Source organism: Esox lucius, chromosome 12, assembly GCF_011004845.1.
Source record: "Esox lucius isolate fEsoLuc1 chromosome 12, fEsoLuc1.pri, whole genome shotgun sequence".
Lineage (NCBI taxonomy): Eukaryota > Metazoa > Chordata > Actinopteri > Esociformes > Esocidae > Esox > Esox lucius.
Window position 1 is genome coordinate 8,506,938 of NC_047580.1, and position 15,878 is coordinate 8,522,815.

A 15,878-nucleotide genomic window follows, 5' to 3' on the forward strand; every position below is an offset into this window, starting at 1 on the left:
AAATTTTAGAATTGGTCAGGGGTTTAAATACGCTGGCAAGGTAATGTACATAGAGTGCCCATCAGTGTAATTGGGACCCTAGGTAAATCTGGACAAAAATGTCAAGGCGGGGAGTTTGATTGTAACTATGTTCTATTATCTGATAGGACTATAAAACTGTATGACAACCAGAGTCCATGGTCCTGGAGAGGACATAATACACACTGTGAATTATTGTGGTAGGTCTGTAATGTTATAGGGCTGTTATCTTGTACAAACAAAAGGAATACAATGAAAATAAAAACATACTGTGACAGTATTTATGTATTTTCTTTGTTACACTCGTTTTTTTTCATGTAGACCTGTGGTAATATAATTCAATCGTCTTTTAAATTTGAGTTTCCACAATTATAACCTTACCAAATTCATAAATGTCATATAGTGACCAAAAAAATCAACATTTGACTGTATAATTATATTTAATGGATTATTTTCATTTGTGAAGCTAGATAATTTGTACATACAGATTAAATATCAATTTCAAACCTTCCATGCACGTGTAACTCTATCCCTGAGCTGTCATTTTCATATTCAAATTTATGGCGCAAAACCCTCCCTTAATTATTCGCGTTTCCACAATGACAGATTCGCAAATGACAAAAATAAAAACAAAAGGAAAAAATCGTATCTTAAACGTTTTCATGAAATCTAATGTGCTCTATGTTATTATTACGTTTTTGGTCTTTGGACATTTTTAAAAATGCATATGCATCCAGCTGTATATTAAAAGTTGTGAGATGAATCGTTAGATTCGCCACATAAAAAGAACAACAAAAGGACGCAAATTACATTTAACGGTGAAAATGTGACGCATATTGACTAGTTATGCGTCGAGGTTCAACATTACACCATCAATGAACACAAAAGAATGGTACACATCGAAATTATAGTCTTATTTTGACAAAAATACAACGAGCAAATCCTTCTCTATTTGACGAAAGTGCCCACACGCGCCTATGGCGTACAGCAGTGGCTGCCCCTTTTGTTCGCTAGAGTTCCTGACTTATTCCCATCACAATGAAATTACTAGGACATTGTCTTGTTTTTTAAATCATTTAACACACATTTCTCGACATTAGATTGGGTTTTATTCAGTAATAAATCGATTTGCAATCGTCCCATTTACCGAACTGGAGTAAGATATTTTGCAGCACGAAAGCTTGAGGAGGAGCCCTGTAGTAAGTGATTATTATTCAGAGATACATTGGCTATGTATTTATGATTTCTAGAAAGGAATAGGTTTATATGTGTAAGGTGGTTGATTAGCTATTTTAATCTTAATGTGTTTGTGCTTTTATTGAACATTTAGCTTTTCGAGTCGTTTTATCCTATAGCGAGATGAGACCCAGAATGCTGAGTGCCACATTATCAAATAATAATCGAATTATCTTTCGCTACTGCTAATTTCACTACTACAAAATGTTTCACTAAGGAATTGGGTTTAGCTTTCCTTTCATTAAAAGCTTGTGATCAGGTAACCATACTGTTATTTTGTAGCAGTTTGGTTGATCAGGGTGAGGTCTAAATATTGTGGAGGGAAACGTAGCTGAATGGTGCCCCATTCAGTCGTCTGTTACAATGTATCATCTCAGGTTGTTACCCATAAGAACGGTTCTTTCTCGTTTCTATAACGTTTGATACAAATGTATCACTTTGCTACAAACTAGCAACAACAGTTGCAGTCTAGTGCATATCGCTATCTGGTTGCACCAGTTACACATTTCCTTGAAATTTTGAGCACGTGAATAGAACATAATCTAGGGTATATCTAAACATACGTATCTAAACAAATGTATTGACTAAACACTCGCTCGATCAAAATCAGGCTAGACATTCATGCAATTGATTATAAGTTGACTAGCTTGACAGAGTTGTACGTGGTGGGCTACTTCAGGTAAATATATTTATTCAGTGAGTGGAAGCTATGGACATGTGTTTAGAAATCAGAATTTTTATCTGTTTATGTATCTGGTTGAATCAACCTTCCGTTATCTGTAGCCCATCTTTCCAAATGTTTTCAGTCGACTGTCAAATCGACCAGCTAGCTGTCTTGCTAGTTTTGGTAGTGCACACTAAAAAAATACAGTTTATGAATTACATAAATTATATATTTGAAAACAGGCATTACTCTTAACTGCAAATCAGCTGTATGATTAACAATACTGCACGACAAACATAATTTAGGCAGCTAGCAAGAAAAATTGATGCAGCAGTCGTTGCCATGGTAAAGTTGACAGCTCTCTAGCCACGTGCCTGCAGTTAGCAGGGTTTGGTTACCTTCAAATCTGCAAAACAAAATGGTATGGCTTTTAGGATTTCCAAAAGGCTAAAGCCTATGGACACAACTGTGTGGTTTATACTTTATTTTCATAACACCCACACCCCTTTCTGTTTCTCTATGTTGGAGTGAGAGAAAGCATTCTATGGTACAGATATACATCAGGGTGCGTGATTTCCCTCATTCTCTCCCATCTGTGCCAGATGTAAGCTTGAACAGCTCCTGTCCCAGCAGTGGCCCACGGCACAATGGGGCTGGACTTTGACGTGAAAACTTTCTGTCACAACCTCCGGGCCACCAAGCCCCCTTATGAGTGCCCAGTGGAGACCTGTCGCAAGGTCTACAAGAGCTACAGCGGCATTGAGTACCACCTCTACCACTTCGACCATGAGAACCCCACGCCTGCCCAGGCCATGCCACAGAAGAAGAGAAAGGGTCGTCCTCCTCGGGCCTCTTTGTTGGGGCCCGGGGACGGGGAGGGAGGTGTGGGGAAGTCGGGCGGTTTGGGGCAGGGTGGGAACAGCCCCGGGAGTCCTAACCGGTCGGAGCGCTCCCACTCCCCGGGCAGGGAGACAATGACCTACGCCCAGGCCCAGCGCATGGTGGAGCTAGAGATCCAGGGACGCATCCACCGCATCAGCATCTTCGAGAACATCGACGTGGTGTCGGAGGACGACAGCGGGGCTGAGGACCCTCCGTCCTCAGGGGGAGGCGGGGGTGGGGGAGGAGCGTGTAACGGGGGAGACAGTGGGGGAGGAGGGAGCGAGGCGGGCGGCAACGGCAAGGACAGGCCCGACACCCCTGCTGCTAACGGAGGGAAGGCCACACCCAAGTCTGGGAAGCACAAGAGCAAAGAGAAGAAGAAGGAAGGGTCGTCACACCACCACAACACGTCCTCCGGCCCGGCGGTCAAACTGCCTGAGGTGGTGTATCGAGAGCTGGACCAGGAGAGGCCGGATGCCCCTGTACGACATTCGTCTTATTACAGGTCAGTCACAGTAACACAACAGTCATCCTAAAACAGGTCAGTTATAACCAAACATTCATCCTACTACAGGTCAGTTATGCCCAAACAAACATTCATCCTACTACAGGTCAGTTATAAACAAACATTCATCCTACTACAGGTTAGTTATAACCAGACAAACATTCATCCTACTACAGGTTAGTTATAACCAGACAAACATTCATCCTAAAACAGGTCAGTTATAAAACAAATAAACATTCATCCTACTACAGGTCAGTTATAAACAAACATTCATCCTACTACAGGTTAGTTATAACCAGACAAACATTCATCCTAAAACAGGTCAGTTATAAAACAAATAAACATTCATCCTACTACAGGTCAGTTATAAACAAACAAATATTCATCCTAAAACAGGTCAGTTATAAACAAACAAATATTCATCCTAAAACTGGTCAGTTATAAACAAACAAACATTCATCCTAAAATTGGTCAGTTATAACCAAACAAACAGTCAACTTAATACAGGTTAGTTATAATCAAAAAAACATTAATCCTACTACTGGTCAGTTATAAACAAACATTCATCCTACTACAGGTCAGTTATAAACAAACATTCATCCTACTACAGGTCAGTTATAAACAAACATCCATCCTACTACTGGTCAAGAATAACTAGGTTAGTTATAAACAAACAAACATTCATCCTACTACTGGTCAAGAATAACTAGGTTAGATATAACCAAACAAACATTCATCCTACCACAGGTCAGTTATAACCGAACAAACATTCATCCTACCACAGGTCAGTTATAACCAAACAAACATTCATCCTACCACAGGTCAGTTATAACCGAACAAACATTCAACCTACTACAGGTCAGTTATAACCAAACAAACATTCATCCTACTACTGGTCAAGAATAACTAGGTTAGATATAACCAAACAAACATTCATCCTACTACTGGTCAAGAATAACTAGGTTAGATATAACCAAACAAACATTCATCCTACCACAGGTCAGTTATAACAAAAAAAACATTCATCCTACTACCGGTCAGTTATAACCAAACAAACATTCATCCTACTACAGGTCAGTTATAACCAAACAAACATTCATCCTACTACAGGTCAGTTATAACCAAACACAGTCATGTAACTAAAGCTATTCATGCCCATACTCTCAACCCCACACACAACTACATCACCCTCAGGTACATAGATAAATCAGTGGAGGAGCTGGATGAGGAGGTGGAGTATGACATCGATGAGGAGGACTATATCTGGCTGGACATCATGAACGACAAGCGGCGTAGTGACGGAGTAACGCCGATCCCCCAGGAGGTGTTTGAGTACCTCATGGATCGTTTGGAGAAGGAGTCCTACTTCGAGAGCCACAACAAGGTGAAAGACATTAGACATAGCCCTCTGTCTGTCTCTCTCTCTCTCTCTTTTTCTGGGCTTAGCTCCGAGTGAAAGCTTTCATGTCAGGCCAGCCATCTTTCCACCTGTTTTCCAGACGTGTGGTTAAATAGACTCTCGCTTTATGAGTTGCACTGTACTGCGTTAAGCAGTAGGACGTAAAAACAGCCTCTGCTTAGCGGATCTTTACTCTTCCTAAACGCGTCTCATCTCTGTCTCCTTGTCCTCCTGCTGTCCCCAGATGGACCCCAGCACCCTGGTCGACGAGGACGCCGTGTGCTGCATCTGCAATGACGGCGAGTGTCAGAACAGCAACGTGATCCTGTTCTGTGACATGTGCAACCTGGCCGTGCACCAGGAGTGTTACGGCGTCCCCTACATCCCAGAGGGCCAGTGGCTGTGCCGCCGCTGTCTCCAGTCACCCAGCCGGGCCGTTGACTGCGCCCTCTGCCCCAACAAGGGCGGGGCCTTCAAGCAGACGGACGACGCGCGCTGGGCCCACGTGGTGTGTGCCCTGTGGATTCCCGAGGTGAGGGCACGCGCGCTCGTATGTGTGTTTGTGTGTTTGTGTGAGGACTGCCTTTCAGGGAACGTGTGTATTTGAGCAGTGCTCGTACGATCGTTTTGCCGCTGTTTGTGTCTCGTCCAAGATCCGCTCCCTGTGGCTGGTCTCCTGACCCCTCCCTCCTTCTCTCCCCCTGCAGGTGTGTTTCGCCAACACGGTCTTCCTGGAGCCCATCGACAGCATCGAGCACATCCCGGCGGCCCGCTGGAAGCTCACCTGCTACATCTGCAAGCAGCGCGGCTCCGGGGCCTGCATCCAGTGCCACAAGGCCAACTGCTACACGGCGTTCCACGTCACCTGTGCCCAGCAAGCCGGCCTCTACATGAAGATGGAGCCCGTCCGGGAGACGGGCGCCAACGGCACCTCCTTCAGCGTCCGCAAGACAGCCTACTGCGACATCCACACCCCCCCTGGCTCAGCGCGGCCCCTCGGAGGGCTGGGAGGGGCCAGTGTGGGCTCGTCCCACAGTGAGGGCGAGCTGGAGGAGGACGACGAGCCCAGTCTTGGCCACGACGACGACTCCAAGGGCTGGAGCTCAGAGCGGGCCAAGAGGGCAAAGGCCAAGTCCAGGCTGAAGATGAAGAGGGCAAGGAAGATACTGGCTGAGAAGAGGAATGCTGCCCCCGTGGTCTCTGTGCCCTGTATACCACCACACAGGTAACAGCCAGTCAGTCACACAGCCAGTCAGTCAGTCAAACAGCCATTCAGTTATTCAGCTACCCAGCCGGTCGTTCACCTAGCAAGCCAGACGGCCAACCAGTCAGTCAGCCAGTTCGCTAGTCAGCCAACCACCCAGCTAAGTTGTCTAGTCATCCAATCAGTCAGCAGCCATCAGTTTACTCTCCAGTCAGTAGAAATAAGCTGCCACCTTTGGTGTGTTTTAGTCCATTCTGCATGTACTGCTTTTAAATGACACACTCAATCAAATCGCACGTAGACGCACGCACACCGCGGACTCCAGTCTCTTTATTCCTGACCCCGCCACCCACGTGTCCCACCCCAGGCTCAGCAAGATCACCAGTAACCTGACGGTGCCCAGGAAGAGCCAGTTCATGCAGCGGCTACACAGCTACTGGACCCTGAAGAGGCAGAGCCGGAATGGAGTTCCCCTGCTGCGCCGTCTCCAGACCCACCTGCAGTCACAGCGCAACGCGGAGCAGCTACAGCCGCCGGTGCCGGCGCCGCAGGTTCCTACGGTAACCACCACACAGTCTGGTGTTGTTATCCCAGCGGTAGGGAGAATATTCCGGAAGCTCTGCATGTGTTTGAACTGAAGTGTGGTGGCTTTTCACGAGTGAGAGCGAGTTGCGTATGTGCTTGGTTGGCTTCGCATTGTCTTAGGTGATTGAATCTTCCGTAATGGTTTCGTTCTGCATCATGACTAACTGTAGAGGTATGGGTGTGTTACTCCTCCGAACTAAACGTTCATGTCTGTGTGTTTGTTTGTGTGTGTGTATAGGTTTTACTATCCTGGTGAGGATCCAAAAAATCATAGAACAAAAATAAAACAAGGAAAACCTTTTTTTAGTTTTTTGCAGGTCCCCATTTTCTTTGGCTTAGGGCTTAAGTTTTGCATAAAAGATTTATTCGGGTTAAAGCCTGGTTTAGGAAAAAGTTATTTTAAATGTGAATAATCTTTGGGTTCCTCACAAAGATAGTGACACGTGATTGTGTGTTTGTGTTACATTGCCAATCTAACATGTGTGTTGGTGCCACAGAGGGACAGCGAGGAAAATAACTGGGCTCTGAAGGAGCAACTGAAGGCCTGGCAGAGACTGCGGCATGACCTCGAGAGAGCCCGACTGCTGGTGGAGCTCATCCGCAAGAGGGAAAAACTAAAGAGAGAGACGGTACGACACACCCACATGGAATCTGTCAGTTTGCACAGAGAACAGGTGTGTATACACTGTGCTGGTGTTGATCTGTTCGCCCATGCCTGCACGTAGATCAAAGTCCAGCAGATGGCACTAGAGATGCAGCTGACTCCCTTCCTGGTTCTGTTGAGGAGCACCCTGGAGGAGCTGCAAGACAGAGACACCAGCAACTTCTTCACTGAGCCTGTCCCCCTGGCCGAAGTAACGCGACATAACATGGTTTACCTTTTCATTGAAGGTTCTGACAGCTGAAGGGTTATCTCACGCGTTTCTTTTCCTTCCTGTGTTCAGGTTCCGGATTACCTGGACCATATCGAGAGGCCTATGGACTTCCAGACCATGTGGAACCTTCTAGAGTCCCACCGCTACCTCAGCTTCGAGGCCTTCGAGGCCGACTTCGGCCTCATCGTCAACAATTGCCTGAAGTACAACGCCAAGGACACCGTGTTCTACCGGGCCGCGCTTCGCCTCCGGGAGATGGGCGGGGCCGTGATCAGGACCGCGCGCAGACAGGCCGAGCGGATTGGCTTGGACTACGACACGGGCATGCACCTCCCCCGAGAGCCCAGCCCAGACAGCCAGCGTGACCGGGAACGAGACCGAGAACGAGACCGGGAGAGGGAGCGCGAGAGGGACCGAGAACGAGAGAGGGATAGAGACAGGACACTCTCTTCCAACGATGAGGGTTAGTTGCCCAATGTTCGATTTTATTGCCGGTACTTCTACTCAAGCCTCTTTGCCATGCTTCCTGGAGATTTCTGCCGTGCTATTGCATTATTTTGTGGACGAGGCAATAAAGAAATCACTGCAGTTTTCTGGTTTCAAATAAAACAGACAAAAAATCGCTCAGTTGGTGTTAATGGGAAAAAACATTTCCTAACTATAGCAAATTATCATTTACCTATCTGAAAATCATTTACCTATCTGAGAAAAAAATGTGTGTTCAGAAGCGTATGCATGTCTCAATTGAGCAAGGAGCATTTTAGCATTTCAGTGGACTATTTCCCTCTTGTAATTCAACATTCACCTTCCACCTTGGGGACAACTCCAGTGGGTGGCTCCTTTAAGTTACCACGCTGCTGTGTATCTCTCTCCGCCTCTTAGACCTGCTCTTACCGGAGAACCGACGGCGGCTGCCGTTGGAGGAGCAGCTGTGTATCCTCCAGACGCGCTACGACGAGGTCAGCTCGGGGAAGCACAGCGTCGGGCTATCGCGCCGGGCCAAAGCCCTGCGGAAGGAGATGGCGGTCATCAAGAGGAAACTGGCCCACCAACGGGACGGGGGCTCGGGCATGGGGGGCAGGGAGACGGGGGGCGGGGGGGACCGGGGGCCGTCCCTCCCCCATCACCCCTCCTCCACGGGACGCCACGACGAGGGCGAGGAGAGCAGCAGTCAGGAGATCGGCGGCAAAGGTGAGGCGGTTGTTAGCGCCGCTCCGCAACAACGGCGCCGGTAATGGGTGCCTGACTGTCAGTCCTCGTGTGTGTGTCACATTCCCGTTTTGTCTCCGCCCACCCCCCTGTGTAGATGTTAGCGCCTCGTCGTCTGCTCTGGCCCCGGAGGTGGGACGCCGCACCTCGGTTCTCTTCTCTAAGAAGAACCCCAAAACGGCCGGACCCCCCAAGAGGCCGGGACGCCCGCCCAAGAACCGAGACGCGGGGCACGGGGGCGCGGGGGTGAGCCCCAGTCCGATCGGCCCTCCACAGCTGCCACTCCTGTCGACCACGCGCCAGAGGAAGAGGCCCCGAAGCCCCCACAGCAGCTCCAGCTCCGAGAGCGACAGTGACAATGACGACCTCCTTCCCAGTGAGACACACACACACACACACACTACCCCGTAACACAACGACATCACATTGTCATTTAACGGCAGGGATCAATCAGCTTCAACTCTTGCTCCCTCCAGTGAGTTGAATGGTTATGTCTCCCAGGTCTGCCCACCAATGGCTTCGACGGGGGAAACCAGCCGGTTACAGAGAGTTTTCGGGTGTACAGGAATGAGCGGAGCCTCCCTCGGTCCAGCTCGGACTCTGAATCCACTACCAGCAGCAGCAGTAGCGCCGCCTCTGACAGAACCAGGTAATTACAACACCCTCGTCAGTAGATTAATTGGAGTTGTTTGTTTGGCCTCCTGGACGCGATTCATTCTACAGCAAGATAAAGAAATATACAGAATACTGTAAAATGTCATAAAGAAGAATGTGTCGTTTACAATCGATATTTTATCTTGTGGAATGAATACAGTTAATTTTTTAATGTGTCATGTAACTTATAGACAATGCTTTATAATCAAATCCAAACGAAGTCATCGTTTAAGAGTTAATGCTAGAGGTACAAATACGCAGATCATCCTCATGGCTGCGTATTTGAGTGCATTCCACCAAGAGTCATTCAAAGGTCGCTTGTGTCCAAACTTGATATATTTTAAAAGGTGAACTGTCAGTTTGGATATATATATCCAAACTTGATATATTTTAAAAGGTGAACTGTCAGTGTTGGTTGGTTCCTATTACCAGAAAGGAGAGAACTGCTTGAGTGAGGAACAAATGTGTTAAGTGACACCAGTTCAAATGGGGCACACACAAGCATCCTCGTCAAAAGTCTATGTGATATCCACTCTTTTGTAGTGGTAGGCAAAAATAATGTTTTTGGGGTGGTGGGGTTTGTTGCAAATTAAGCTTAATAGGGGTTTCTGCTGAATTTCCCCTTGTGAATTTGTTACTTTTGTGTGGGTTCAACTGTCTGTATTATTCTACAATGCAGAAAGTAGTAAAACTAAAGAAATACCTTTGAATGAGTAGGTGTATACAAACTTTTGACTGGCACTCAAAAACCCCTAACTTATCTTTTCACAGTTTTAAACAGACTACTGCAGTTTGAAGATGAAAAACATTCCTGTCATAGCTGTAGTATACATTCACGTATACTAAAGCTATCAGACATTCAGCAATGAAACCACCCGGTTTATTATTAAGTATTCATACTAAGGTCACAAAAAAAGGTCCCATTCCCATCTAGTAGTATTATAGACATCCTCCTGTTCAGAGAACCAATTCTTACCTCTTAATGGAAAACCAGGAGTGTTCATGTTTTTTAAAAGTTGTTTCATGCAGGGTGGGTGTTTGGGGGGGCTCAGACTGAAATCTTGCTCCAGCCTCCAAATCACTGAGTCTACCGCTGACTGCTAGCTAGCTTTCCACCACCACTAAGTTTATACTTTCTGCTCTTTCAAATATCAAATCTTGATAAAAGGAATACACATGAAATACTACACATTTACTGAATCAGTCTCAGACGGTCCCGCTTCTCTATCCGATCTGTCCCTCAACTCGTCCTTACCATGCCAACAGTGTAGCCGACCGCCTCATAGAGATGTGAGCCTTCTCAACATGATAAGTGACTAAAGAAATTGAAGGCTGTGTTCATTATGAAGCCCTTTAAATGTATCTAATATAACAGATGCTATATAATTGGTGGCCAGTTTCAGACGAATTGGGACCCAGACATATTGAACGCTCTCGGACACACACGCCCTACAAACACACATACATAATTATATACAATAGTATTTCTGGATGTTTGGCTAATACTGAACAGTTGCAGTTTGATTTGGTTTGGGATGATTGAACTGAATAACATTCTCTCTCTGTCTCTCAGTACCACACCATCTAAGCAGGGCCGAGGGAAGCAGACGTTCTCCCGTTCCGCTTTCCCGGACGACAGCAGCGAGGAGACGTCGGGGACAGAGAATGACTCGTACTCTGTGGGAGGGTCACGCAGCGTCTCACACTGTGAGTGACGCACGCACGCCGGTCTGTCTTGGTCCATCTCCTCTACCGTGTGTGTGTGTGCGCGTGCGTGTGTGTGTGATATAGCTTGTGTTTTTCCCAGTAGGGTGGGGCCGAGGACGATCTGGTTGTAGGATGCCATCAGATGACTACTCCTCCCTGGACGCTCTGGACCTGGTGTGGGCCAAGTGTCGAGGCTATCCTTCATATCCTGCTTTGGTAACCCAGCCGTGGATGAACGCACACACACACACGTTGGTTTTTAAATGTTTGTGGGAACCAGAAAAGTGATTGTCAATGTTCCCTATCCACTAAACCAGTGGTATTCAAATCTGGTCCCTGAAGCCAGTTCCACCCCATGGTTTCATTTCGACGCCCTAATCAGGAACGTATTTAAACATGAGACACCAGGTGGGTGCAATTAATAATGAGGAGGAACCAAAAACCAGCCCTGTTGTATACCCCTGCCCTAAACTTCATCCTTACCTTACTCTGACCTTAACCTAACACTAGTAATCCAACATGTATTTGAACAAACACACACACACGTTTCCTTCCTCCTACAGCATATTCATGAAACTATTAGTTAAATGATATGAGGGAGGACTTGTCATATCCCCAACTGAGAAGGGATTTCTGATTGTCAGATGAGGGAGACCTCTGGAAGTATTTACAACCATTGAGTTCTCTGTGGTCTTCTGTGAGTAATCAGTAATTAGTCATATGGACACTTACCTGAACAGTATTTTTTGTTGCCTGAAATATTACGATCAGCAACTGTTTTCCAAAGGGTTGCTTTTTAACAGTGTTGAGAACCCACAGTTGTTCTGATTAGGTCATAGCTCTCTCCTACCACCAGGTGTCAGCAGAGAGGTGTTTGTCTGGCCTCAGTGGGTTTTCTAACTGTCACTAGACTTCCTCTACGTCAGTGGAAATGTGCAGATAGTCAGAAACCGACAGAGTGGCTTAAATGAGAATGCATCTTATGAGTCAGGGGAGAAAGGGGAAAGTTGATCCAAATATGGTTTTATAGTTTTTTCCCCTCTTTTTCTTTCTCTCAAGGTAGTGTCATGTTTGGTGTCTGATGTGTTACATTTTGTTGTTGTCAATGTAGTTTTAACCGGGGGGGGGGACTGAAAAAGTAGTGTACTCTAAGCCTCCATCTCCTCCTGTAGATCATAGATCCTAAGATGCCCCGGGAGGGGGTGTTCCACCGAGGGGTCCCCATCCCTGTGCCTCCACTGGACGTCCTGAAGCTGGGGGAGCAGATGACCCAGGAGGCTCGGGAGCATCTCTTCCTGGTCCTCTTCTTTGACAACAAGAGGACCTGGTCAGTAAATATGCTGTCTCTCTCTCTCTCTGTTCCTCTCTGTTTTTCTGTATTTTGTGTTTGTCTTTTCCCCTTCCTTCCTCTCTCTCTCTCTCTCTCTCTCTCTCTCTCTCTCTCTCTTTGTTTCCACAAATTTTTGTCTTTTTCACCTTGTCTCTGTCCCACACAAAGTCCTCTCCCACTCTGGCAGAGAAGTGTTGAATTGAAGGCCTCCTCTTGTATATGTCAGCCACTTACTAAGTGGAGGCAGAAAAAACCCAGAATCAGAAACCCTCAGGCAGAAACCCTCAGGATGTAGGCGACAGTCAGCTCAACAGCCTTTCCCAGAATGCTGTCTGCAAGCAGGGCGAAAACAAACGGAACTTTTCTTAGCGAAGAAAAGCAAAAATATAATATTTTTTTTAAATAATCAGAAGTAGGTCAGGCCTGGTTGAAGAGGATGCTCTGAAAATAGCGTTTTAAGGTCAAGACACCTGCCGCTTGTGGCTCTAAACTCATTACGCAAGAAAAGCGTTCCTCTTTGGGACTGCGAGTATCAGAAGGAGCCGCGACCCTCCGTTTCCCCCACGTGTCTTTTCTGTGGAAACCAAGCCGTGTGTGTGTGTGTGTGTGTGTGTGTGTGTGTGTGTGTGTGTGTGTGTGTGTGTGTGTGTGTGTGTGTGTGTGTGTGTGTGTGTGTGTGTGTGTGTGTGTGTGTGTGTGTGTGTGTGTGTGTGTGTGTGTGTGTGTGTGTGTGTGTGTGTGTGTGTGTGTGTGTGTCCACAGGCAGTGGCTGCCGCGCTCCAAGCTGGTGCCCCTGGGTGTGGATCAGGAGCTGGACAAGGAGAAGATGCAGGAGGGGAGGAAGTCCAACATTCGCAAGTCCGTGCAGGTTGCGTACCACCGGGCCATGCAGCACCGCAACAAGGTCCAGGGAGACCCCAGCAGCGACACCAGCGACAGCGACTGAGCTCGTCCAGCGCAAACACACACGCACACACGCGTGCCATTCAGACTCGCAAAGAGACGCACAACGCAAATGCACACACTACGTCACCCCGGGTATTGATGAGGGTAGTGATGGTTTGAGGTCTGCAGGCTGGTCTGTCAGCCCTGGCTGGGTCCGTCAGGCTGGACAATGTGCCAGTAGAACCTATTGGAAAGCACAGGCAACACCTTGTGCGCCAACATAAACTCGAGCACACACGCACGTGTGCGTGCACACACACACACACATTGGTATTTAATCTGAGATGTAAAATATTGTATTTAAGAGAAATTGAAACAAAAAAGGATATTATGATGGAAAAAATGCTATGCCCAGAGGCGTGATTGAGAATTGTCCTTTTTATGAGTGTTTACCAATGACTGAAGCACATGGTCTGCAAACTGAGGGTCGTATCACAAACACATACACACACACGCACACGCACAAAGCTCTTCTCAGATATGCACATACACACCCCATTGTGTGCACTTATGTTTCCATAGTACCACTGGTCCAACACCCCCTCTAAGTCCGCCTCCTTGGATCCACACGTCCAATCATGGCTAAGCGGAGTACGGGGTCAGATGGCATGGCCAATCGACTGTGAGCGACAACGCTTCACCTGTTATTTATTCCGGTCTTCTTCTCCCCGTTTTTTCGAGTGACCTTTTTCACAAAGTTGCATCACGCAGTCGTTTTCTATTCCGTACGTGATTCATTTTATTTTTTTTCGCCTCGGTTTACGGCTCGTATTGTTCTTGTCTGTTTGTACCATTCTGGTGGCTGGTAAATCATGAGGACTTATGTAAATGCGTAAATGATGAAACACGCCAGCCTCACTCTGTTCTAGTTTCAGGCCAACGGCTTTAGAACTTTTATATATACAGATTACATAAGATAGAAGTTTAATAAAATAATTGAGTTTTCTACAAGTCTTTGTCCTGTGTGCTCAATCATTTGCCTATGTATCTTTGGCTATGTATGCTTGTGTGTACATCTCAATCAGAGAGTGATCACATTTATTTACAGCAGTAGACTTGACATTATACAAACATTTGTGAACAGCGGGGGTTGGACTCTTGTGCTTTGATCTTCATTTCCCTGTAGTAAGCAGGAAGTCAGTACACAGGGAATACCCAGGATAAAACACACAGGATAGAAGCCTCCAGTCACCAGTAGACAGCTGCATGGCCATCAGCATCAAGGGCTGCCACAATTGTCATGTATTCAACTGTGTGGGACTCCCATCTTCTTTGCACTTCATTGGCTGATCCTTGCTTCTTTTTTGTTTTTACCTCACATTATGCCTTAAATAGCAATGTCCATGCTGGATTTCTTTTTTGTTATATTCTATAACCATCTCTGAGATTAACAAATGTCGTTTACCATTGTAAAAAAAAATCTAATCTTAGCATCAGAGTAAGTTTCTGTCTCCATGATCACGCTTTCCTGGGTGAGCACATGGTTCATTAATAATCTGGGTCACTCGAGAGGAAACGGCTGGCTCTGGTCAAACTAAGATGGTCTATTATGAGGACAAGATAGTCAAATAGCAAATACAGGTGACCAATACCTCATGTCCCAGCAGAAACCTGACACCTGACCATTATTATCATTCAGTCATTATGTACAGTATACCTTATATAGCTTATGGAAGATTTACGCCCACTTGGTGGTTGTCTTCAATTACACTGTGAGGGGAGACGCAGGGAATGGGCACTGTGCCAGTGTTCTTGGCCCTGGAGGGCATTTATTAAAAAATGGATGTAACTATATTCAACTGATAAATAAAACAAAAACCTGGGCCGGGGAACAGCTTCTTGCTCTTTGCAGTTTTCTACTCCTTGTTACCCGGAGCTGTTTTCTGAGAGGCCCTTTATGCTACCGCTGACAAGGCTTGGTTGGGGTCAGGTGTGCAAGAAATCTGAAACTGAGACAGAAAGCATGACAGCAACTGAAAGCACACAGGCAAAGCTACAGTAGAATAGCTAAGTAATATAGTTCTATTGTTCTGCTTTGCCAGACCTTGAGTTACTACAACAAAGGTTTGATAACAATGCTGGCTTTTCTAATACATTTGGAGATGTAAACTGTTCTGGTGAGAATTTTCTTCTGACATTATATAGCAGTGATGTCATTCTCCTCTGCATGTGTCATTTTTGATATACACCTGTGTGCAAATCATCAGTCAATAGCATACAGGTGTCTGTACTGTAGCCATTCAAAGACTGGCAAAGTAGACAACTGACTTGAGAGATTGAGAAAAATAAGTGTAAATGTCCTTGGATGTCATACTCAGATCTTCAATCTAAATCCAATCAAATATTTGTGTCATGACTTGAAGATTGCTGTCAACCAATGCTACCTAAGGAACTTCCCCAAACTTGAGTAGCTTTCTAAGATGATTGGTCGAATATTGCTAAATCTATATTGCTACTTATGGAAAGTTGGTAAAGACCTATCCCAGGGCTGGCCAACCCTGTTCCTGGAGAGCCACTGTCCAGTAGGTTTTCTCTTCAGCCTCATTTGTGACTAACCTGAGTCTGCTTTTCATCCAACTACTAATTAGAATCAGGTGTGCTAAATAAGAGTTGGAGAGAAAACCTACAGGACAGTGGCTCTCCAGGAACAGGGTTGGCCAGCCCT

At 46.2% G+C, this 15,878-nt stretch overlaps 1 protein-coding gene across 3 annotated transcripts; it reads left to right on the forward strand.

Annotated features, from left to right (window-relative positions):
• The first annotated feature begins 990 nt into the window (after nucleotides 1-990).
• Nucleotides 991-14,164, forward strand: brpf1 (bromodomain and PHD finger containing, 1). 3 transcript variants are annotated; one of them, XM_029124161.2, is made up of 16 exons: nucleotides 991-1,217; nucleotides 2,521-3,305; nucleotides 4,500-4,689; nucleotides 4,949-5,236; nucleotides 5,412-5,929; nucleotides 6,276-6,504; nucleotides 6,991-7,122; nucleotides 7,219-7,347; nucleotides 7,438-7,831; nucleotides 8,251-8,559; nucleotides 8,675-8,953; nucleotides 9,079-9,226; nucleotides 10,805-10,938; nucleotides 11,039-11,154; nucleotides 12,111-12,265; nucleotides 13,031-14,164. In XM_029124161.2, the coding sequence occupies exons 2-16, from the start codon at nucleotides 2,566-2,568 to the stop codon at nucleotides 13,212-13,214; spliced, it is 3,945 nt and encodes a 1,314-aa protein (XP_028979994.1). In that variant the 5' UTR covers nucleotides 991-1,217; nucleotides 2,521-2,565; the 3' UTR covers nucleotides 13,215-14,164. The 3 variants fall into 3 exon arrangements, with proteins under 3 accessions (XP_028979994.1, XP_028979995.1, XP_019907587.2); XM_029124162.2 differs by having other exon boundaries at nucleotides 11,042-11,154; XM_020052028.3 differs by having other exon boundaries at nucleotides 6,276-6,468.
• The last annotated feature ends 1,714 nt before the right edge of the window (nucleotides 14,165-15,878 follow it).

What these genes read in the sequence shown, in the direction of transcription:
- brpf1 (XM_029124161.2), top strand. Translation starts at nt 2,566, where the DNA reads ATGGGGCTGGACTTTGACGTGAAAACTTTCTGTCACAACCTCCGGGCC. An exon ending in CTGGTGTTGTTATCCCAGCG is followed by an intron (nt 6,505 to 6,990) that starts GTAGGGAGAATA and finishes TTGGTGCCACAG; the next exon opens with AGGGACAGCGAGGAAAATAA. An exon ending in GTCACGCAGCGTCTCACACT is followed by an intron (nt 10,939 to 11,038) that starts GTGAGTGACGCA and finishes TGTTTTTCCCAG; the next exon opens with TAGGGTGGGGCCGAGGACGA.